Genomic DNA, 23014 nt, shown 5'->3' with positions numbered 1-23014 from the left:
ACCACCTCACTCCTATCCTTTGATCATATTGAGGTCTAAAATTCATTGATAAAATATTTGACTGTCCCTCATCCCACTACTAACCTCTCTTCGCTCATTATTCAGCTTATCCTCCACTGATAACCATGACAATCCTTCCTTTGCAACATTCAACATCCTTGACCCTCTTCTGCTTTATCAAATGGAAGTGACAAAAGTCCAACCCTTGTTTAACCCAGCACCCTATCTACTTGGTGCCTGCACAGTCAGTTAAATGCAATTGGGATAAAGCACACAACCATGCTGACTTGTCTTACTTTAAATAACCAGAACGCTTTATGGACCCTTAATGCTTCCTGGTGATAACACATATTTCTTAACTTCATTCACTCACCCACTCATACCATCTTTTTTTTTCTCCTTAAAACTTCAACATTTTGCCCCGGCTGGTGTGGCTCAGTGGACTGAGTGCTGGCCTGCCAACCAAAGCGTCGCCGGTTGGATTCCCAGTCAGGGCACACCCCTGGGTTGTGGGCCAGGCCCCCAGTGGGGGGCGAATGAAAGGCAACTGATCAAAGTATCTCTCACACATCCAGGTTTCTCTCCCTCTTTTTTTCTCTCCCTTCCCCTCTGTCTAAAAATAAATAAAATCATTTTAAAAATGCAGCAGATGGGTAACTTATAAACAACAGAAAGTTATTTCTTACAGTTCTGAGAGAAGCTGAATGCCCAAGATCTAGGTGCCAGCATGGTTGTGTTTCCTGGTGAGAGCCCTCTTTCTGACTCATAGCTGATGCCCCCTCCCTCTCACTCAGCCTCAATCCCCACTGGTTTTTACAGCCAGAAGTTATAGAGACTTCTCACCCTGGCACTGGAACCCAGGGAGGTGGTGTCTGGTGTGGGGCTGGGACCCCCCACTCCTCAAGGGGGGAACCTCTGCAGCCCAAATGTCCCTCCTGATTTTTATCTGTCATATGTGGAAGTGGGACTTGCCTGTTCTGCATCTCCACCCCTCCTAAGTGTCTCGATGTAGCTTCTTCTTTATATCTTTAATTGTAGGACTTCCTTCAGCTAGATTTCAGGTGGTTCTGAGTGATGGTTGTTCTATAGTTTAGTTGTATTTTTGATGTGGTTGTGGGAGGATGTGAGAACCGCATTTACCTATGCCACCATCTTTCTTAGTCAGGATGTGAAACCAGTTCCCTTCCTGTGGTAATGTTGGGTTAACAACGAAGGAGAGAAATCACGATTGTCATGTACTAGCTCCTTGCCAGGGCATTGCCACTGTAATGTTGCCTTCTGAGACAACCATCTTGGTGTCCATTGTGTGATGTGGCCATTTATAAAATCACTAGCCTGACATTGCAAATTCATGGAAGACAGACCAATGTATTTTAGAATACCTTATTAAAATTCTTCTTTTTAAAAAAAATTTATTTACTTATTTTCAAGTTAAAATTCTTAAAAGATTTCATTTATTTATTTTTACAGAAGGGAAGGGAAGGAGAAAGAGAGGGAGAAAAACATCAATGTGTGGTTGCCTTTTGCACTCTTCATGCTTGGGACCTGGGTGGCAACCCCAGTGTGTGCCCACATGGGGAATTGAACCAGCAACCCTTTGGTTCGTAGTCCAGCACTCAATCCACTGAGACACACCAGCCAGGGCCTTATTAAAATTCTTTATTTTAAGTCTTAATATTTTACCTTAAGTATAAAAGCATATCCATTTTCAGTCAACAACGTTATTCTGAGAACTTGTCTACTCTTGTTTTAATCATGAAAAAGATTTTAAAAAATGGAAAGAATTGCATGTTTTATCTTGTTTAAACTAAAAGAACTTTCTAAGGTCAATTATCTGAAGGCTTCTTCTTGTTTTATCACCCCCAGGGTCAGAAACCTATCAGAAATATTTCACTTGTTTTATTTTATTCGAGTTGTCATTTTGGTAATTGTTTTTAAAAAGTATGTAATATGCTGTGTGATATGAGTGAAAATGACCACATATAAAATGATATGCGATGCACATTAATCATATTTATTTAAATTGTTACTTAGAATCAGATGTAAGGTGAACTAGTATGGACATCAGAAAGCTTAACTGTTGCCACAGTGGGGAGTAAAAACCTGCACTCATGTTATTAATGAAAATCATTGTACGAGGACTGCTCCGGATTGGTGGGTATCCATATCTTTCTTGGACTTTACAAGTAAACAGCCGTGTTTTCGTTACCCTTATAGAGTCTGTCAGAATTGAAATAGACTCTGTTTGGATTTCTTTTCTGAATTGTGGATAATTGGAAATCAAAATGAACACAGAAAATGGCCACAGGGAGAAAATCACCAGGTCCTTGACTATAGAGAGCTTTGATACGGTCCTGCCGACATGACAGAGTGATGGAGACAGTGAATCTTATAAATAAAAAAAGTTTGATAGCTTATCGCAGAGATTGAAATAGATCACATTTATAAAGCTATACATTGATAGCTGTTTTTCACCAAAACAAAAAAATCAAAAAGGGAGACATGAAGGGGAGGGGTTGTAAGTGGAGATTTGGATGTATGGAGAACTAGGGGAAAGGATTTTGCCTTCCTTCTATCATTTGTCACTTAGGGCTCCTAAAATCTTGGCTGAGGCTAAGGAAAGGAACCAGGCCAAGCACGGTGAAAGCAGAGAATGGGTCTGAGCCAAGATTGGGTCTGGGACTGGTGCCAACAGTAGTACAGGATTTAGGCTAGGCTACAACTAGGGGCAAGGCTAGCCATATGATTAGGCTGGGGAGCTGACACGTACTTTGTCTTATATTCCATGCAGTGTAAATATGGAAATTCTAAAGGGTTGGGAAGATGTGGCATGGGAACCAGATCTGTCAGCTAGCTCTTCAGAGAAGTTCAACAAACAGCTTTCACTAATGCTAAGCCCGGGATCATTTCAAATCATTTGCTGCAATTACCAACAAATGACCCTGAACTATTTTTCCATCATACAGTACTAAGTACACCCAGCCACATAAGCAGAAGGAAATAGGGATTAGATATTGAGGTACTGACTAGAAATGATGCAGTGGCCAAAAAAAAAAAAAAAAAGGCAGACCCAGATTTAAATCTCTGGCACATTATTTATTTTCTGTGTGACCTTGGCCAAGTAGCTTAACTGTTCTCAGTTTCAGTTGCTTCATCTGTTACATGAAGGTGACAACAGAACCTTCCTCACTGATTTGGTGTATACAGCAAACTATGTCATTTATGTAAAATGCCTGGCCTAAGAGAAGTCCTCATCCTATGCTGGCCCCTCTCCCCCCTGCTTCTCACTCCTCCCCTCAAATTTCTCCTCTTGTTACTGATATAGGCCAGTTAACATCTGTATCTTTTCTACCTTTTTGTGACAGAAATTAGAATGTTCGTAGTCCTTTAAAAGAAGGACTGGAGCATTTTAAGACAAAGAGCTTTAGGATTATTTATAAGAAGCACAGGGGTTATAAAATATTAATTTGTATCTTTAAGATAATACTCTTTTAAAGTACACCTCATAAATTAATGAAACTGAACAAATGTCATTTGGAAAATGGCCTTTCCTTTCAGGCTCTCAGACCACTTTTAAAAGAACTCTTTATGTATTTTTCATATGTGGAGAGGAGCAAGTGATTAATAAGTACTGTAAAGAAATATTTTAATGAGGCTAGCTATGGTCCCAGGTGGGAGAAATAAAGCAAAAGCTGCCATGTTAAGTCAATATTGGATATTTATTTGGTTTTCTTGGGCATGTGCATTGCCTTTCCTAGGAACCTGTAACATCTGTTTTCTTTACTTCTCCTCTCCTTATATATTTCAAGTTGTGAAAGCAATTTGAAATTTATAGGAGACTGATCTGCTTCATTAGGTGAAAGGATATGGTTCCTTCTCATTCGAAGGACAGACAGATAGACAGACAGACACATGAAGCTGAGAATCTCCTATCCTGAGCTGAACAGTGCCGAGACTAACAGCTGTGCTGCAACCCCACCTTGGAGTCATCCGCTGAAATGATTAGCTCCAGGATTTCAGGTTCAGGTTCTTAAACTCCAAAAGATAGCCTTGGCCATGTCGCTGTGGTGCAGACCTTGGGAGTATTTTCACTGCCCCAAGTGGTGACAGCTATTAACCAGACCACAAACAAGGCCACAGTTTCTAGCAAGTTGAAATGTACATTCCTCTGAGCATGGCTTTTTCATTTCCTACCATGATGGGTGATGAGCAGAGATCAAGTCGTGTGGGTATATATATAGTAATGCTTTTCTAGGAATATCATTGTGAGCAATCTGACTCCTCTCTGCCTCTGGTGCCGTCTTTCAGACCGAAAACAGTGAGCTTCAGATCTGTATTATCGGTATGGCTCCAGGCTCAGTGGTCTCTCTAGAGTATCACAGTTGAAACAGAGTGACTGCTTAGGAAAGATACTGTCCTGTATTAAGACTGTGGAGGTGCTGTTACCTTGACATACAAGAAACAAGGGAAATGGAATTTGTCTTCTTGGACATTTTTTAAAATGTATTTTTAGAGCAGTTTTAGGGTCATAGCAATTGAGAGGGAAGTACAGAAATTTCCTGTATATCCCTGCCCCTCACCCATTCGTAACTTCCCCCATTATCACCAACTTCCCTCAGAGGGGCACATGTGTTACACTTGATGAACCTGCGCTGAGACATGGTCATCACCCAAAGTCCCAAGTTTACATTAGGGTTCACTCTTGGTGTTGTACACTCTATAGGTTTGGACAAATGTATGGCATGTATCCATCATTATAGTACTGTACGGAGTATTTTCACTGCTCTAAACATACTCCTTGTACTCCACCTACTCATCTCTCTCCCCCTGGTCACCACCCCCTGGCTAACGCTGCTCTTTTTACTGTCTGCATAGTTTTGGCGTTTCCACACTATTGTATGGTCGGCACCACACGGTATGTAGCCTTTTCAGATTGGCTCCTTCCACTTAGTAATATGGGCATTTAAGATTCTTCATGGCTTTTCGTGTCTTGATAGCTCATTCCTTGCATTGTCTGGATGGACCACAGTTTATTCATTCACTTAATGAAGGAAATCTTAGTTTCCTTCCAAGTTTTGGTAATTATGAATAAAGCTGAAAGGGAATCAAATTTCCAAATCATCCACTTCCTTTAGTACTATTTTCTAAAAACTATTTGCCTGAGAACTACCCCATGTTTGCCTTTCCCACTACTCTTTCCTAGTCTCTCAAAAGGAAAACATACCTTTCAAAGGCCACATGTCTTATTATGGTAATTTGACCCAGGGTGTACAAATCCTTGGGGCTAAACAAAGCAACAGTTTCAAATATTGATACCCAGTTAACTTCATTTTCTCTCTTTCTTTCTTTTATATCCAAGAACCTTCTTTAACTCAAGGCCCTGTAACCTACCCCTTCCCCATCCATCTCACTAGGAGATGCATTTTCAATAAAATTCTGTTTTATGTTTAATAACAATAATCATAGTGTATATCTTCATGTTATTTTTATCTCTTGTGCATACATAATAATTGAAATTATAACTCCACTCAGAAGGCTTTATACTTGGAGCCTTATGGTCAAAAGGAAATAAAAATAATTCATGTTCTACTAATGGACATGTTTTGTTGCAGAGAAATTCAATACGGCAATCAATAGAGGACTTTCAAGTACAAACATAGTTTATGACAGAATTCAACTCTGTAGGGAGAATGGCATGGACATTTGACTTCAAGGAGAAACAGGAACAATGTAAATTTTCTGAAGGCTAAAGAGAAGTTTATACTTTCCTTGTGCTTTGTGTTTAATGTGTGATGGTAAATCCAATGAAAATCTTTTTTTTTAAAGATTTTATTTATCTATCTTTAGAGGGGAAGGGAAGGAGAGAGGGAGAGAAACATCAATGTATGGTTGCCTCTCTGCGTCCCCTGCTGGGAACTGGACTGCAACCCAGGTATGTGCCCTGACTGGGAATCGAACTGTGATCCTTTGGTTTGCAGGCCCGCGCTCAATCCACTGAGCTACACCAGCCAGGGCCCAATGAAAATCTTTAAAAGCGTGACAGTTTTATTTGAAATCGTCAATATGTATACTGTGGTGGAAATTGCACCTTTTGCAACCATTTAAACATCATTAAAAATATAGATGTCAACTTACAAATGTGTGAGGCACTGCATAGCTTCTCAAAATTCTTCTAGGGGTTATGTGAGTAAAAATGTGAAGACCCCAATCCTATTGAGTTGTTGTGCATACAAAGCATCTGGGATAATGCTCAATTAAGGCAGCTATTTTCTGAAGGACTGAGTGCTAATTTTAACCCTCTCTCTTTTCTCCTCGGGATTTGGTCCATGGCATTTGTTCTCCTCTGCACTTTACTTTCATTGCGTAGATAAAGAATAACACAGATGACCATAAAATACTTTGAGTGTAGGAAGTTATATGAGCATGATTGTACCTACCATCAGCAACATCAACGGTAAAGTTCATAGTGACGAAAATGTAAGTATAGGCTCTGTAAGGCATATAGCAGATGCTGAGTAAATGCTTGTCTAATTACTGAATGAACGCTATAGAGAACCTTGCTGGAATGAAAGACCATGTACTTATTCATTGGGCACCTTCTCCTAGTACCTGCATTGGTGCATTTTAAAACCCATTTTGGGCATTTTCTCATAGATATAAAAAGGGTCTGAAATAAAATCCTACCCTGGGATGTGGATATTTATTAATTTTCAGAAGGTGTTTCCTCATTAAACTCTTTAGCATGCCATGATATAGTGTAGTAGTTAAGCACAGTGTCTCTAGAAGCAGCCAGGCTAGGCTCAAGTTCAAGGTGTGTGTCCTTGGGCAAGTCACTTAACCTCTCTTGGACTCAGCTTTCTCGTCATTGAATGGGCACAGTAAAGAACAACTATAAAGAACACATGGACAAAACCAAGGGCAGGGGTGGAAGCAGGGAGTATCTGGGCTGGGGGGTAGTGGTGGTGGTGGGGTAAATGCAGACAACCGTACTTGAACAACAATAAAATAATTTTTAAAAATACAAAAAATAAATAAATGGGCACGGTAACAATGCTAATCTGTTAGGATTGTTTCTAGGATTAGGGAGGTGTTTTATCGGATCATAGCTTGTGTGGAAGGTAGAAGAGTGTTCCCACAAAAGATGTCATGCAGTAATCCCTGGAACCTGTGTTACCTTGTTTGACAAAAGACACTTTGCAGATGCAATTAAGTTAAGGATCTTGAGATGGGGAGATTATCCTAGGTTATTTGGTGGGTCCTAGTGAGAGAGGGAGTCAGAACAGTCAGTGTCACAGCCATGTAGAGGGTCAAAGACTTGATAAGCCACCGTTGGCTTTGAAGATGGAGGAAGCAGGCTTATTACCTCCAGGGTGTGGACAGCTTCTAAAAGCTGGAAAAGGTGGGGATATGGATTTCCCCTCTATAGCCTTCAAAAAGGAACTCAGCCCTTCTGACATCTTGATTATGGGTCAGTGAGGCCCATTTCTGATTTCTAACTTCCAGACTGTAGAATAATAAATTTGCATTGTTTTAAGTCACCAAATTCATGGTAATTTGTTTTAGTAGCAATTGAGTAGTAATACAGGTTAATTTGCCATTATTATTCCATTTACAACCCCATTCGCTTCTGGCTTTTTATTTTAATTTTTTTATTCATTTATCTTTAGAGGGGAAGGGAAGGAGAGAAATATCGATGGTTGTCTCTCATGTGTCCCCCACTGCAACCCAGGCATGTGCCCTGACTGGGAATCCAACCGTGATCCCTTAGTTCTCAGGCCCACGCTCAATCCACTGAGCTACACCAGCCAGGGCTACTTCTGGCTTTTTAAAAATTTCTTCACAGGGCAATGTAATCTTAAATACTTCTCCAAAATCAAAACGGATCCTTTTGCACATGGACACACTATTTTTCCAGCCCCTACCTATCCTTAATCTCATGGCAGACACCTGCTAATAGTAGCCCCTCTTCTCCTGCAATGGACCATGGACAAGACACCTCTTAGGTTAGTTGCGAGACAATTTATAATATCTTCTTCCTAGGTTTTCCACCTAAATGTGGAAAATCATGTGCTTTAATGAATGGCCTGTGCAGTGAGTTAGGTCACAAAAAAAATGTTCTGAGGTCCTGTTCAGGAAAAAATGAAATCCTACTTATGATCTTTTTTTTTTTTTTTTTGGCAGGAGGTTCTGAGCTTGACACAAAGGTCCTGGAGAAGGAATCACCCCTGCAAGTCAAAGGCCCATGGGAATTAGAGCGCTAGGAGCAGCAGAAAGGGGCAAGGGTAGAGGAAAAAAGAAGTTGGTAGGTCAGAGGGAGGCTGGAAGAAAAACAAATACACAATCCAGCTAAATAATGGTAATTTAGAGATAGCCTCTCGCAATCTCCTCCCAGGTTCTGCGGCAGTTTCAGAAACTTTCCACTTAAGATTCCAGCGCTGCGCACCTGCCCCTGGAGGCTGGGCAGGGACCACAAGCCTGGGGCAGGCTGGGAAGCCTTTCTGGGAGGGCGGCGGTCCCTGCGGGGTGGTCGGGAGATTGCAGGGAGGAGTCAAGGGGCGTGAGGCGGAAAGACTACATCTCCCAGGCCGCCACGCTTTCCAGCTGGAGTCCTAGGGCGCTGACTGCTCCCCAGTTTCCGTAGGGAAGCGCCCGGCCACCGCAGCTATTGTACGTTGTGCTCTCGCCCTCCTCTTCCCGCTTGGATGTCTGTGGAGGAAGGCTACGTTTCATTGCCGCCTCGGCTTAACCCCTCCGGCGCCTAAGAGGACAATAGGCCGGCTCCCTGGGACTAGGGAAAATTCCTGGGAGCCGCAGGACTCCGGTAACAAGACCGTAGGGTGCGTGGAAGACAGCTGGAGAAGCAGCTCGAGTGCTTGGTATTCGGTACCAGGGCTTCGCTGGGGTGGGGCAGAGGCTCCAGCTTTAAGGAGGGGGAGGGGACGGTGCTTTCGGGGTTGCCCGCGGAGTTCAGCGAAGGAAATCTAGTTCGGAAGCGAGGAGCAGTGAGAAGAGAAGAGAGGCGGCTCCCCTCCCCAGCTCTGACCCCCGCCTACACCCTGGGCGGGCCGAAGTGTCAAGTTTGCAATTGCTTAGAAGGATCCGGCCGGTCTTCAGAAGGGAGCCGGCTGCGGTTTGTGCTGCCTTTTTGGGAAGGCGATTGCTGGGGGTTATGTTGATTACTAGGCTGCGCCTTGCAGGGATCCGACTGCAATAATTAGCTCTTCCAGTCACCTGAGGCAGTCGCCGCCGGGCGGATACTGACCAGCTAGCTCCCCCAGGAATCTTATTAGAACAGGTACCTGTCTCCCAAGGGAGGGAGGCTGGGAGCTACCTGTCCCATCTACTCCCCCTACTGTACCACTGATGCTCTTGGTCTTTGTATTTTTCCTTTCTCCTTTCAGACCCCGCCATCAGAGCCATGGGGCATCCTCCTCTAGAGTTCAGCGACTGCTACCTGGACAGCCCCAATTTCCGCGAGAGGCTCAAGTGTTATGAGCAGGAGCTGGAGAGGACCAATAAATTCATCAAGGACGTGATCAAAGACGGCAATGCGCTTATTAGTGCAATGAGAAGTAAGTAGAAGGCTTCGATGAGGTGTGCTTCTTGCCTTTAAGCTCTTCCACACAGCAGGGGGAAATGAAGTTTTAGAACAATGGGCCTTTCCCTTCTGTGGCCTTGACCTTGTAAGACAGGATCTATAGCTGGGCCAGGAACGCTCTTGCTCTGCTTATTGTTGGAAAGGGACAATGTGCCTGTACTGTCAGACATGTTAAGCACCCACGTCTGTTCCAAGGGGCCATCCAGGCTGATCAGGTAACTGCCTCAGCACCCCCTAAAGAATTGGGAATTCAAGTCAACAGCTTGAGCAGTGGTTTTGTCCTGGTCTCTAGGTGTGTGGGGGCAAGAAAAACATTCCCCAGGCAAGTTAGTTTTCTAAAGAAAGCACCTTTGCCCTAGTGATTTTTTTTCTTTAAGTTACTAAGCTATAGTTTTGGTTAAGGTTACTCTAAGCTTAGAATTATTGGATGACCTCACATGCCACTGAATTCTACTTGAGGGTGGAACAAATGGAGACCTGTCTGGTCTCTGGCAGAAGGAGCCCAGCCCCCAGGGAGCAAATTATAGAGCCAGGGTTGGGACCCATGGGACTAAGGGACCTCACCTAGCTTGGCTTTCCCAGTGGGCACAGCTGACAGCTGTGGGACTCCCTCCCCCTCCCCTGCCATGTGTGTGGAGTTTTTATTCCTGCTCATTGGCAGAAGGTTTGGAGTAAGAGAAAGAATAATAAACATCCCCACCAAGAGTGCAGGCAAACCAACCCTTTGTGCCAAAAGTATATACCCAGAAGAATGGCTGATAGTGATTGGGTGGAATGATAATTATTCTTTCCTTTTCTCGGCTGAAAGATGATTGTGAAAAATAAAGTCAGACTCACTGGCAAAAATGCCCTGTGTGCTTATCTTTGTTCTGAGTAGATTCATCCCACACATACTGCATCTAGGTCCCGTGTGCAGACCTTCTTTAAGGCAGATGCAGCCAACCGAGAGCAGGGGAAAGGCTTGGACCGTCAGCACAATGGTAACTGCTACCAGCTGGGATTTGTTGTGTAGCTCTTCCGATTTGTCCCTTGGAGTCTGTGCTGTCCCGGCACATTGCCGTCTGCCTGCCTTAGTCAGAATGTATAAAATTGTCTACGGTCATTTGATTGACTTTGCTCATTTAAAGGTTTGTCCTGTTGTGGCCCAAATGAGAGTAAACTCTTGGCAGTACCTTAAAGATGGGGTATTTGATGTTGATCCTTAGAGACTCACAGGCCAGGCTTTGGGGTGTATCTGCAGTGAAGAGTTCATTGAGAGGATAAAGATACGCACATTGTGCCACAAAGGTGGTTAGAAAGGTGAGGGTTCATCAAAAAGGAAAGGGGGGTAGTGTTCGGATTTTCTTTTTATTGTTACAGTAAACTGCTTGGTGCAGTATCCGCAGTCAAGTGAGGTGCCTCCCAAGGCCCAGGGAGGGAGTGGCTTTGTGAAGTCTACCGTAATTTCAAAGTGTTTGTCCTAAAAAATGAGCAGCTAAGGCATGTCAGACAGATTAAGATTCATGAAAAAAAAATAAAGTGTTCCATGAGACATTTGAGGAAGGGCAAAACTTGTAAACCAGGGACAAGTTGCGGGTATTTTATTCTTTCCTTTTCTGAGACTGAACGTGGTAAGACTCAACAATTATGCAGGCCTAGACCTTAGAATATGCTCAAAAGATCCAAGAGATAATTTGGCCCTGGGACTTCTTGATATTTATAGTGGTTGTGTGTTTCTGAGTATACATAAACAGCCCAAAATAGGACAGGTAGGAAATAAAACTCAGTAGTTAACCCACATTCCATTTCTTTCTTTCAAGTTGCATGATTCTAAAAACGTGATCAGCAAGAGGCAAACCCAGGGTGTCTTTCCCTGTGTTTACCACAGTCATATTTATACTCCCACTCTGCTTCCTCATGCAGTGCTGGCTGGCCAATGGTTTGAGTAATGGTTTGAGTAAGTGTGGGAGGAAAACAAATGTAGCCTCTTGCTTTGTGTGGAGGAAAAAGGAGACGAGAACACTTGGGGGTTGGATTTCTTTTTATTTAACTTTATTTTTATGGTTGACACTATTACAGATGTCCCCATTCCCCACCCCCTACCCTCCTACCCCCCTCAGCATTGCTCACCTCCATCCAGCTGCCACCTCCTTTCCGTCTGGTTGTACCCACACTTGTATTTATGTGATATATATATATATATATATATATATATATATATATATATATATATTATTTTTTTTGCTTGATCTCTTCATCTTCTTTTACTCAGTTCCCCAGCCCCTCTTCCCCCTGACAGCTGTTAGTCTGTTCAGGTATCCATGCCTGTGTTTCAGTTTTATTCATCAGTTTATTTTCTTCATTAGATTCCACACACAAGTGAGATTACCTGGTATTTGTCTTTCTCTGACTGGGTTATTTCACCTAGCATAATAATCTCCAAGTCCATTCATGCTGTCGCAAAATATAAGACTTGTTTTTTTATGGCCGTGTAGTATTCCATTGTGTAAATGTACCAGTTTTTTTATCCACTCATCTACTCGTGCGTACTTGGTTATTTTAAATAATGGTGCATTGAACATAGGGGTGCATGTATTCTTTCTTTCTTTAAGATTTTTATTTATTTATTTTTAGAGAGGGGAAGGGAGGGAGAAAGAGAGGGAGGGGAACATCAATGTGTGGTTGCCTCTCACATGGCCCCCACTGGGGACCTGGCCTGCAACCCAAGGCATCTGCCCTGACTGGGAATCAAACTGGCAACCTTTTGGTTCACGGTTCGTAGTTCGCAGCCTGGGCTCAATCCACTGGGCTATACCAGCCAGGCTGCATGTATTCTTTCAAATTAATGTTTTGGATTTCTTAGGAGATTGGGAATTGGATTTCTAAGACTTAGGTTACTATCTTGGCTTCACCATCTTGGGATAAGATGGCACAAATTACTTCATCTATAAAGTGAGGGTAATTATACCCAGTTCATAGGGTCATTGTGAGTTTTCAAGGAATTAATGGATTATGAAAGTGCTTTGTGAAGTGCTTCCTGACAGCTAAACATTGTAAGTTGTTTGTAATACATCTTCAGTTTAATAATATGTCTGCTGGTGAAGTGTGTGCTTGTTGGGAGGTTTCTGAAGGCAAATGCATCAACAAATGTAGTTGGAAACTTTTTTTGTTATCTTGTTGGAAAATGCCTCTCCCCACATTGGCACGTCTCAGCAGTTTTGTATTCCTGCGTGTGGATTCATTTTGGCATTTGGAATTTGGTACTAAAAGTCAGGAAAATGAGCCCTGGCTGGGATACTTGGTTGGAGTGTCGTCCTGTGCACCAGAAGGTTGCAGGTTCAATTCCCAGTCAGGGCACCTGACTAGGTTGTGAGGGTTATCTCCAGTCATGGCCTCATTTAGGAGGTGACCGACAGATGCTTCTCTCTCACATCGATGTTTCTCTCTCTACCCTCCTCTGCTCTCTCTCAAATCAATAAAAAACATATATCCTTGGGTGAGGATTTTTTAAAAAGTCAGGAAAATAATTGACAACTTTTAAAATTTATGAAGTTGCCCATGGAATCAGATTGCTAGTGTCTCTAGGAACTGATGACATGTGGTGCATGCATCCTGCTGTGAACCCTCACCTCAGTTTTCATGACAGTTGTTAGCCCAGGTGTGACTTGATTCTTACATTTATGCTGCTTGTGTCTGATTTAGTACACAGGTCTAGGTGAGGGTTTAGTCACAACTGAGTGTGATGCTTACTTTATTAAATATAGGTCTTGCTTGAATATTTAGATTTAATCAGATCTACACTGAGATGTAATTGGTTATTAATGGTATTCAACATGTCTCCTTTGGGGAAATGGTTGATTCCCCCCCTTTAAAAATGTGATCTATTTATAATTGTTGGAAGATGAAGATTATAACTTGAAGTAATGAAAATAAAAACACTGAATAATATTGCCTATTTTTCTGTTTGTTCTTTGGTTTTATGTTGGGAGATTTGGTCCCTGATGTGGTTTGAACATTTCCTAAGCACTCAGACTGGGTAGTACTCAGAGCCAGTGGTGTGGCTCCTGCTTACATCCCAATGGAACATGATACGCCTAATAATGTTATATATAGTTCAATGGATACATACCATTCATTCAGTAAATACTTGTGTCCATACTGTATTCAAGTCTTTGTTCTCAGGGCTGTCACTGATGTGTCAGAGTGAGTCACAGATGGATTCTACTTCAAGGAGTTCCCAGACAAGATACAGGTAAAGATTAGTATCACATAAGGTAATAAATACAGATCCGAGTCATAGGAGTGGGACAGGCGGATACCATGGTGTGTACATCAGAAGGAGAGGTCGTTTCCCAGTGGGAGGACAAGGGAAAAATGGGAGGAAGGAGCATTGTTATTGGGCAGAATTAATACCTTTACCACTTGTTTAGCTGTTCCCATGTGCCAGATCTTAACATCTTACACCAGCCTTTAAGATGCAAGGGTTATTATCCTCATTTTACAGATGAGAAAACGGAAGTTTAGAGGTCTTAAGTAACTTTCTCAACTACTAAGGGCAAGAGTCTGAATTAGAAGCCAGACCCGACTCTATAGGTCCTGCTTATTTTACTGCATTGCACTGTATTCAGGACTGGGCATTTACTGTAGTACTAGCGACACAGACAGTGTAAAGGGACAGCAGATAATTCAGCTCATCTGGAATATGAAATACAGGAAGTGAGGTTTGGGGGATGAGGGTGGAATGGAAGATTGAGGTCTTAACCATGCAGGAACTACTAAATACTTTAGACTTTTTAAAATTAAATTTATTGGGGTGACATTGGTTAATAAGACTATACAGGTTTCAAGTGTACATTTCTTCGTCTTAAAGACTATTTTTTTAGACAGAAGGGAAGGGAGGGAGAGAAACATCTATGTGAGAAACATTAATTGGCTGCCTCTGTCATGCAGACCCGGTGAACCAATAACCCAGGCATGTGCCCTGACTGGGAATTGAACTGGTAATCTTTCATTTTGCAGAACTTTGCCCAATCCACTAAGCCACATCACTCAGGGCTCGAGTATGCGTTTCTGTGATATATGATCTATGTATTGTATTGAGTTCACCACACGAAGTCAAATCTTCTTTTGTTACCATATATTTGACCCCCTTTCCGCTTCACTACCCCCCACCCTTCTTTCCTCTGGTATGAGTTTTTGTCTTGTTTGTTCATTTGTTGTTTTCAGTTTTATATCTCACATAGGAGCGAAATCATACGGTTCTTAAGTTATTCTCTGTGATTTATTTTGCTTAGCATGATATTCTCGAGGTCCATCCAGTATTTTATCTTATGGCTGAGTACTGTTCCATTGTATATTACCAAATCTTTATCCAGTCCTCTATTGAAGGACACTTCGGTTACTTCCATGTCTTGGGCACTGTGAATAATGTTGCAATTCACTTTTCTTTGTAGGCAGGGAGTACTAAAAACATTTTGGTGAGAGACAGCCATGGCTTGAACTGTGCTTTATGAAGATTCATCTGAGAGTGATGAGTAGGGTTAACAATTCCACACAAATACTTGTGACTTTGTGGCAGTCGATTGGCAGCTTTAAATTTTCTTTGATATAGCTCAGGGGTCTGCAAATGTCTTCTGTAAAGGGTCATATTTTAGGCTTTGATTGCCATGCCATCACCATGGCAATTGATTAATTGCCATTGTTATGAGAAAGCAGCTATAGATAATACATATATGAGAGTGGCTATATTCCAGCAAAACTTCATTGGCATTGAAAAGTGAATTTCACTTAAATTTTACATGTCACGGAATATTACTCTTCCTTTGAATTTTTCAACTGGTTAAAAATATAAAAACCATTGTCAGCTCAGCTAGAGAACATGCAAAAATAGGTGGTGTGTTGGGTTTGTCTCACTGGTAGTTTGTATACCTTTGGTATAACCGGTTAACCTAAAAAAACCTAAATGGATTTTTATTGGTAAGGCAGTGAATATACCTATTGGGAGAATATTTCACATTTCCCATCAACTAGTTTTATTTTCCTGTGCTGTTGATTGTGTCTGCTCTGGATTCAGGGATCACAGGCTTAAATGCTGTGAGAGGCCAAGGAGGAAACAGAAAAGTATGAAGCTGTTGGAAGTGGGTTAATAGGATTGGAGTGATTGGGGTGAAATACAGTGGCCTCACCCCATTCAAAAGGTGTTTACTTTCTACCCACCCTGGCAGGTGTGGCTCAGTGGATTGAGTGTGGGCCTGTGGGCCTATGAGCCAAAGGGTCGCTGGTTTGATTCCCAGTTAGGGCATATGCCTGGGTTGTGGGTCAGGTTCCCAGTAGTGGGGTGCACGAGAAGCAACCACACACTGATGTTTCTCTCCCTCTCTCTTTCCCTTCCCCTCTCTCTAAAAAATAAATAAATAAAATCTTTAAAAATGTGCTAGCTAAATAAAATATATTCACAGCCTAAATTCAATCAGGTTGCAACTCCTGAGCTAGATGATTTAGCTCTATTAGTGTCTGAGTCTTGGACTGTGATGGGCTAGGAATATGGAAGGTGACAGTCTGTCTGCAGATACAGATTTGTCTGGGAAAGTACCACTGGACACTGTTTGCAAGTGGCAGAGGCGGAAGGATGATATAATGGGGAAATACCCTAGAAGTTGTGTCTAGATACCAGGGTATGGTGCTAGTTCTGCTCCTAATGGAATCTGACTGACGGTGGTAAAGTCTTTCACTGGGGCCGCAGGTCTGCAGCTTTAGAAAAGTGGGGGCAGTTAGGGGATCTATAAGCTCACTTTCAATAGCTCTAACATTCCATGCCTTTTAAAACTTCATTTCCTATTGTATTTGAATCATTTGGGAAATGAATAGCCCAATTATAGCTTCTAACTTTATGCTGACATATATGTTGATGTTTAGTGTTCATGATAGTATTTAATTAAAAAGGAGAAATTTCAGAATTAAGGAGATGTCAACAAACCAAGGATAGTATACTTTATGTATATGTATGTTTTTATACATAAGAGATATCAGAAAAAGAATTCTATCACTAAGCCCACACATATATATGCACAACCATGCACACTTAGTCTGTCTTGTACTAATGAACATGTATATCTTAAAAGAATATAAATATGCATTCTGTACTAAAAATGTACATAAAGTTAATAAAATTGAAATAATATAATTGGTGTAACTTTTAGAATCTAGTCTTATAGTTTTACAAAAATGTCACTTTTTTACATGTTATACTTTTAAAGACAAGAGTTTTAGATGTTTATATTAACGTAACCTTTTGGGTTGCCTGTTCAGCTCTTGCTTTGATACCTGGGGCACCTATCTGGCAGCTGATTGCTTTCCTGGAAGGATGGGTTCATTCCATGAGGTGGATTTGATATGTATATACTTAGTGGAGCCATCTTTAGCTTGGCACACAGAGAACCTGGGTATCAGTTCCAACCATGCCAACTAGCTAACCACATAACATTGGAAAAGCCTTTAGCTTCGTTAGCCTGCTGTCCCATTTGTAATATTAGAGGTTTGGTCAGTGAACTTCAGGGTTCCTTCTGGCATTATCTGGGCTGCCAACTGTCTTACTCAAATGGAGCAACCTAAATGGATTCTATCATAAACTTACAGCCAATTTATCTTTAATCTGGGAGGTGGGCAAAGGAAAAATCTAACTGATAGATCCAGCGCGAGTAGATGACTGGAATTGTGCTAGCCTATTTGATTTTTCTCTTGATGAATGAATCTTGACTGGTGTTAACCTGATGCCCTTTAGTTCTCTCCTGACTCGCTCTACAGTGAGGGAGACCAAAGCTTTTAATCCCTCCCTGTGGGGTGGTTGTAGTGCCATGGTATAAGGGGAGGAGTTGGTTATGTAATACACATCCTCAGCCAGCAGACATCCTATCATTATCCCAGTGCTATTTAACCAGGGCTTTGGGGTACATGGAGTTATTTTAGATATTCTTCAGAGTAACTCAGATCAGTGTGAGGAGTATGTCTTATGGTGCTACTGTTCGTAGACGTGAAGCAGTGTCAAATGGAATTGGGTGGAGATGATATTGACATGCTCACTGAAGGTCCTCAGCAGTCCAGATTCCAAAGTAGCTGGACTGGGAGTTCTGTGGGAACTAGTGTGGAAAAGCAAACCAAGCCAGCCTTTAAAGTGATGGGGGATGGTGTTGGGAGTGGGATAGGGAATATTATGGCTTGATCTCATTAAGAAAAGATTTTCAGTCAGGGTTAAGAGTGATGAAGGCAAATTATTTTTCAGCTTAATTTTTTATAGCCTCATTTTTACAGCATAGCCAACCCTTTTGTTTAATCTGACATCTGTTTCTGTAATCAGTCACTACAGAAATTTCCTAAAAGCCCATGAGTATGGAAAGATACATGTTTTTCCAGGAAAGTACTGTGGAAATCTTGAGCTGATTTTCTCTTCTATTGGGGTGGATGGTCCTCATGATGCTCTGTCTGGCTTGCATCAAGTGCTAAAGGCTTGCATCCTATAAAGCAATTCAATAAGGATTTACTAAGCACCTACTTACATATCAGGCACTATCCTGGAAATTGGGGATATAATGGTGAATAAGAATGCTATGGGCTTGCCTTCTTGTAGCAGACATTAAACATCTGATTACCCACTCCAATAATTTAAGTACAATTGTGAGAAGAGTTATGAAGAAGATAAGTGTATGAAATATATTCTATCACATGTTACAGAGTGAGGCTTTGTGGGGGGAGGAAGCAGCTAGACCATGGAGATGTAACTGTCTATAGGGGGAAAAGGATAAACCGAGGAGGAACAGTTCCTAAGTCAAAGCCCACTGTTTTACTATCTTGGTTGATAAAGGCACTGGCAGTGAACAAGACTTTAAGTGAATGAAGAACTTCTCAGAAATAGACAGGGTGTGGTATCTGTCATGGATGGGATCTTTAGGGAAAACCTAACATACATACCTACTCTTTCCTTCTTTTATAAGTATAGTAAAATGGTTTTTTGGATTGGTAACACATGAACAGGATTCCAAATTCAAAAGGTACAAAAGGGAAAATCTTTTCACTTCTCCCTTGTCCAGTTCTCCAGTTCTCTGCCTTAGAGGCAACAACAGACAACTGTTTGTTTATCCTTAAGACTTTATCTCAGTACTTCTGTCAACCTCTGCTTTCTCAGGATTGTGGTCCATGGTAGGCAAATTCCTCACCACACTATGGCCAGATTTAAGATTGTACTTGGAGGGAATGGCTAGCTGAAGATCTCAGAAAAATCAACTCCTCCAGAAAGGAAAAACAAACAAAACAAACGGGCAAAAATGGTCACAATCAACTTTTTCAGAATGCCAGAAAATCAGCCAAAAAGCTTACAACAATCTGAAGAGTACTTATTGATGAAAGCATGTTGAACCTCTGAAGTAGTTCGCATAGTGGCATTTTTAACTTACCCTGCCTCCTATTCCCTTCTCCAGACCTTTGGGGCAGCTTTGAAAACCAACAGCTTCATAACTACAATAGCTGTGGAAACCAGCAGTCTTTCGGCAACTAAGGGGGAAGACTCAGTTTGTACCTCTTCAAAAATTCACATACCCACAGTCTTGTCACTACTTAACCAGTTTCAAAGCTACCTAGAAAAGCCCCATTCATAGGGCTTCTCACTGCATCACTCGACTTGGAGCTAGCTCAGTGAGAAAAGTTCTGTCTCCTGGGTGTTTAACATTACAGTTTCCTACAGCTATAGTACGAGTCAGGAGAAGCAAGAGCCTGGCCAAAAACATAAAAGGAAGAAATGGGGAATGAAGTATTCATATGGGGCTTTGAAAAGCTCTGACATATTCCTGGGGATCTCGAAGACTATGTACATGATCAGGGCTGTGCATATGCCTAGAGAAGACCCAAGAGGGCCCCAGTTTCTCTTCTCTGGCTGATCATGAGGTAAAGTTGTAAACTGCCTGAATGAGTGTTGAAGGAATGTCCCAACATGCACACTGTGCCCCTCAGTGAAAGGAGGGAGGCTTAATGGTTCAAGACACTTAAGGAGATCTCTGAATACTCACTAGCTAGCCACTAAGCTAACCAAGTGGAGACTTCAGTGGCCACACACTATAGCACAGGTGGCAAATGCAGGGCCCGTGGGCCGAATCTGGGCCTCCACCTTGTTTTATTTGGCTCAGCACCATTTCTACCCAGTGGCAGCATCGAGCTCTCGCTTAACTGTTCAGGAGTAGTCACATTTATACAGTCCTAAAATTACATTTGGCCCTTTGAAGGCAACCACAAAGCTGATGTGGCCCCCAGTGAAAATGAGTTTGACATTCCTGCTATAGGGAATATACACATTGCAGAGTTAGTTGAAAAAGATACTAAACAAATAATGCCAGTGCCAATGACACAAACAACAATAGCAGTAAAACCTGGGGTGTCAGAATGTGATTTCTAGAAGTATCATGTTATATTGTCCAAAATGTCCAATTTTCAACAAAAAATGTTCAGACCTGCAAAGGAAAGAAATGTATGGTCTTTACACAGGAAATGGGCAGTCATTGTAAACTGTTCCTGATGGTGCCTAAATGTCGGAATTTAGACAAAGATTTAAATCGGGTAATGTAAATATATTCAAAGACCCAAAAGAATCCATGTGTGAGGATTTAAAGGAAAGCAAGAAAACAGTTTCTCACGAAGACATAATGTAAGGACATAAAAATGATGAAAAAGCATGAGCTAGAAATGCTGTAGTTGAAAGGAAAATAATTGACATTAAAAAGTCACTAGAGAGCCTTTTTACAGTAAATTTGAGCTGGAAGAGGAAAGAACCACAAAACTTGAAGAGACGTCAATTGAGATTATCCAGTCTGAGCAAAAGAAAGAAAAAAACAAAAATGTACAGGCCCTGGCTGGGTACTTCAGTTGATTAGAGCATTCTGCTATGTCAAGATTGAAAGTTTGATCCCCAGTCAGGGCACATACAAGAATCAGACAATGAATGCACCAAGACCTGGGACAACAAATCAGTGTTTCTCTCTCTCTCCTCCCTTTCTCTTTCTCTCTCTCAAATCAGCAAAAATGAACAGAGCTCCAGAAAGTGGGACACCATAAAGTGTATTAATGTGTGCATAATGCGAGTCTCAGAAGGACATAGAAAGGTGCAGAAAGACTATTTGAAGACATAATGGCCAAAAAAAAAATCCCCAAATTTAATGAGTAGCACTCATCTCCAGATCCAAGAAGTGCAATGGAATTGGAATCACTTAAGAAGATCCATACCTAGATACATTATAGTCAAACTGACAAAATCCAAAGACAAAGAGAGGATCTTGAAAGAAGCAAGATGAACACTGGGTGGGGTGGCTAAGTGTACTGAGCACTAGCCAGCCTGGGAACCAAAAGGTTGCCGGTTCGATTCCCAGTTCAAGGCACATGCCTGGGTTGTGGTCCAGGTCCCCAGTAGGGGGTGTACAAGAGGCAACCACACATTGATGTTTTTCTCCTCTCTTTTTCCCTCCCCCTTCTAAAAATATAGATAAAATCTTTAAAAGAGTTTAAACTTACCTTGTAAAATCTTTTAAACTTAAATCTTTAAGTTTGAGAACTAAGGTTCCACCGTAAAAGGATAGGGGAATATACCAGGCAAACAGTAACCAAAGAGAGCTAGGATGAGTATACTAATATCAGACAAAATAGATATTAAGACAAATTTCTATGGTATACAAAGAAAAACATTTTATAATGGTAAAACAGTCAATACATCAGGAAGGTATAAAGTTATAAAACGACCCCCCAAATACACAAAACAATGTGGACAGAACTGAAGGGAGGAATAGATACGTAGCAATAAATATTTGGGGATTTTAATATTCTACTTTAAATAATGGATAGAATAGGTAGAAATACATCAACAAGAAACTGGAGGACTTGAACAACACTATGAACCAATGAGGTCTTTTACATACACCTGTAGAACCCTTGACACAATAGCAGAATACACATTTTTCTCAAGTGCACATGCAACATTATTCCTTTGCTAGGGCAAAAAACATGCCTGAATATATTTGTTCATATTAAGTATGTTCGATAGGCATAGTGAACTGAAATTGCAAATCAATAACAGAAGGATAATTCATAACAGAAGGCAATTCACAAATACAGGGTAGGGCAAAAGTAGGTTTACAGGTTTTTTGTATGGCAAATACAATTATTAATAAATACTAATACAAGAATAAACTCTGCGTACTCACAACTGTAAACTTACCTTTGCCCCACCCTGTCTGTGGAAATTAACTATCATACTCCTAAATAACCAGTGGGTCAAAGAAGAAATCACAATGGAAATTAGAAAACACTTTGTAATGAATGAAAATGAAAACAGCATGCCAAAACTTATGGGATGAAGCAAAAGCAGTGTTTAGGGAAATACTTAGCGCTTTTTCTTAAAAACCACATTTGAAAAATAAAAAAAAAATTTTAAAATTTATTATATATTTTTTCAATCCTTGCCCAAGGATTCATTGCTTTTAGAGATGAATGTGGGAGGAGGGAGGGAGAGAGAGAGAGATGTTAGAGAGATGCTAGAGGAACATCCATCCATTCATCAGTTGCCTGCCCAACCTGGGACTGAACCCACAATGCAGGCATATGCCCTGAGCGGGAATTGAACCCACCACTTTTCGGTTCATGGGACAATACTCCAGCCAACCAAGCCACACTGGCCAGGGTTGGGGCACATTTATAGCTTTAAATTGCCTGCATTAGAAAAGAAACATCACAATTCAATAACCTAATCTTCTACATTATAAAACTATAAGAAGAAGACCAAATGAATCCCAAAGTAAGTAGAAGGAAAGAAATGATAAAAATTAGAGTGGAATTAAATGAAGTAAGGATAGGGAAACCATGGAGAAATTTTATTTGATTTAATCTTTATTGTATTTTTTCCATTACCATTTAGTCTCTTTATACCCCCCCACAGTAATCACCACACTGTTGTCCATATATGTGAGTCCTTTTTCCTTTTTGACCCACAGAGAAAATTTTTAAAAAATCAAAAGTTGTTTTTTAAAAAGATAACAATGAGAAATCATTAGCTCGACTGACAGAGACAAAAGAGAGGAGATATTTATTAGAAGCAGGAATGAAGAAGGGGTCACTACTACAAACACTACAAAAAATTTAAAAAAAGAATAAAAGGGAGTGCTATGACTAACTTTATACCAATACATTTAGATGATTTGGACACATTTCTAGGAAGACACAAACTATACAAATGTACTTCATACTCAATGGAAAATCTGTATAGACTTAAAACAAGCAAAGCCTTGAATGATTAATCAAAATACTGTCTACAAAGAAAAGCCCAGGCCTAGATGGCTTTGCTGGTGAATTCTTCCAAACTTTTAAAGAAAAACTAGTACACATACTTAGCCAACTCTTCCAAAAATTAGA

General features: G+C 41.1%; 1 protein-coding gene across 6 annotated transcripts in view; it reads left to right on the top strand.

The window, feature by feature from the left end:
• Window positions 1–8597: 8597 nt before the first annotated feature.
• The window catches only part of OPHN1 (oligophrenin 1), a 271254-nt gene continuing 256837 nt past the window's right edge, over window positions 8598–23014 (top strand). For 2 of the 6 annotated variants that reach the window (XM_053666516.1, XM_053666511.1), the window contains exons 1-2: window positions 8598–8837; window positions 9402–9572. In XM_053666516.1, coding sequence (XP_053522491.1) covers window positions 9419–9572 — 154 coding nt within the window. In that variant the 5' untranslated portion in view covers window positions 8598–8837; window positions 9402–9418. Of the gene's footprint in view, window positions 8884–8956; window positions 9296–9401; window positions 9573–23014 lie in introns of those variants that run through there. The other 4 variants (XM_053666513.1, XM_053666515.1, XM_053666514.1 and 1 more) reach the window with 4 other exon arrangements.

The sequence above is a fragment of the Artibeus jamaicensis genome, unplaced genomic scaffold, assembly GCF_021234435.1.
Source record: "Artibeus jamaicensis isolate MK-2021 breed Jamaican fruit bat unplaced genomic scaffold, CSHL_Jam_final contig_457, whole genome shotgun sequence".
NCBI lineage: Eukaryota > Metazoa > Chordata > Mammalia > Chiroptera > Phyllostomidae > Artibeus > Artibeus jamaicensis.
Note: the sequence above shows the minus strand (reverse complement) of the source record. Positions and strands in the feature narration are given on the sequence as shown.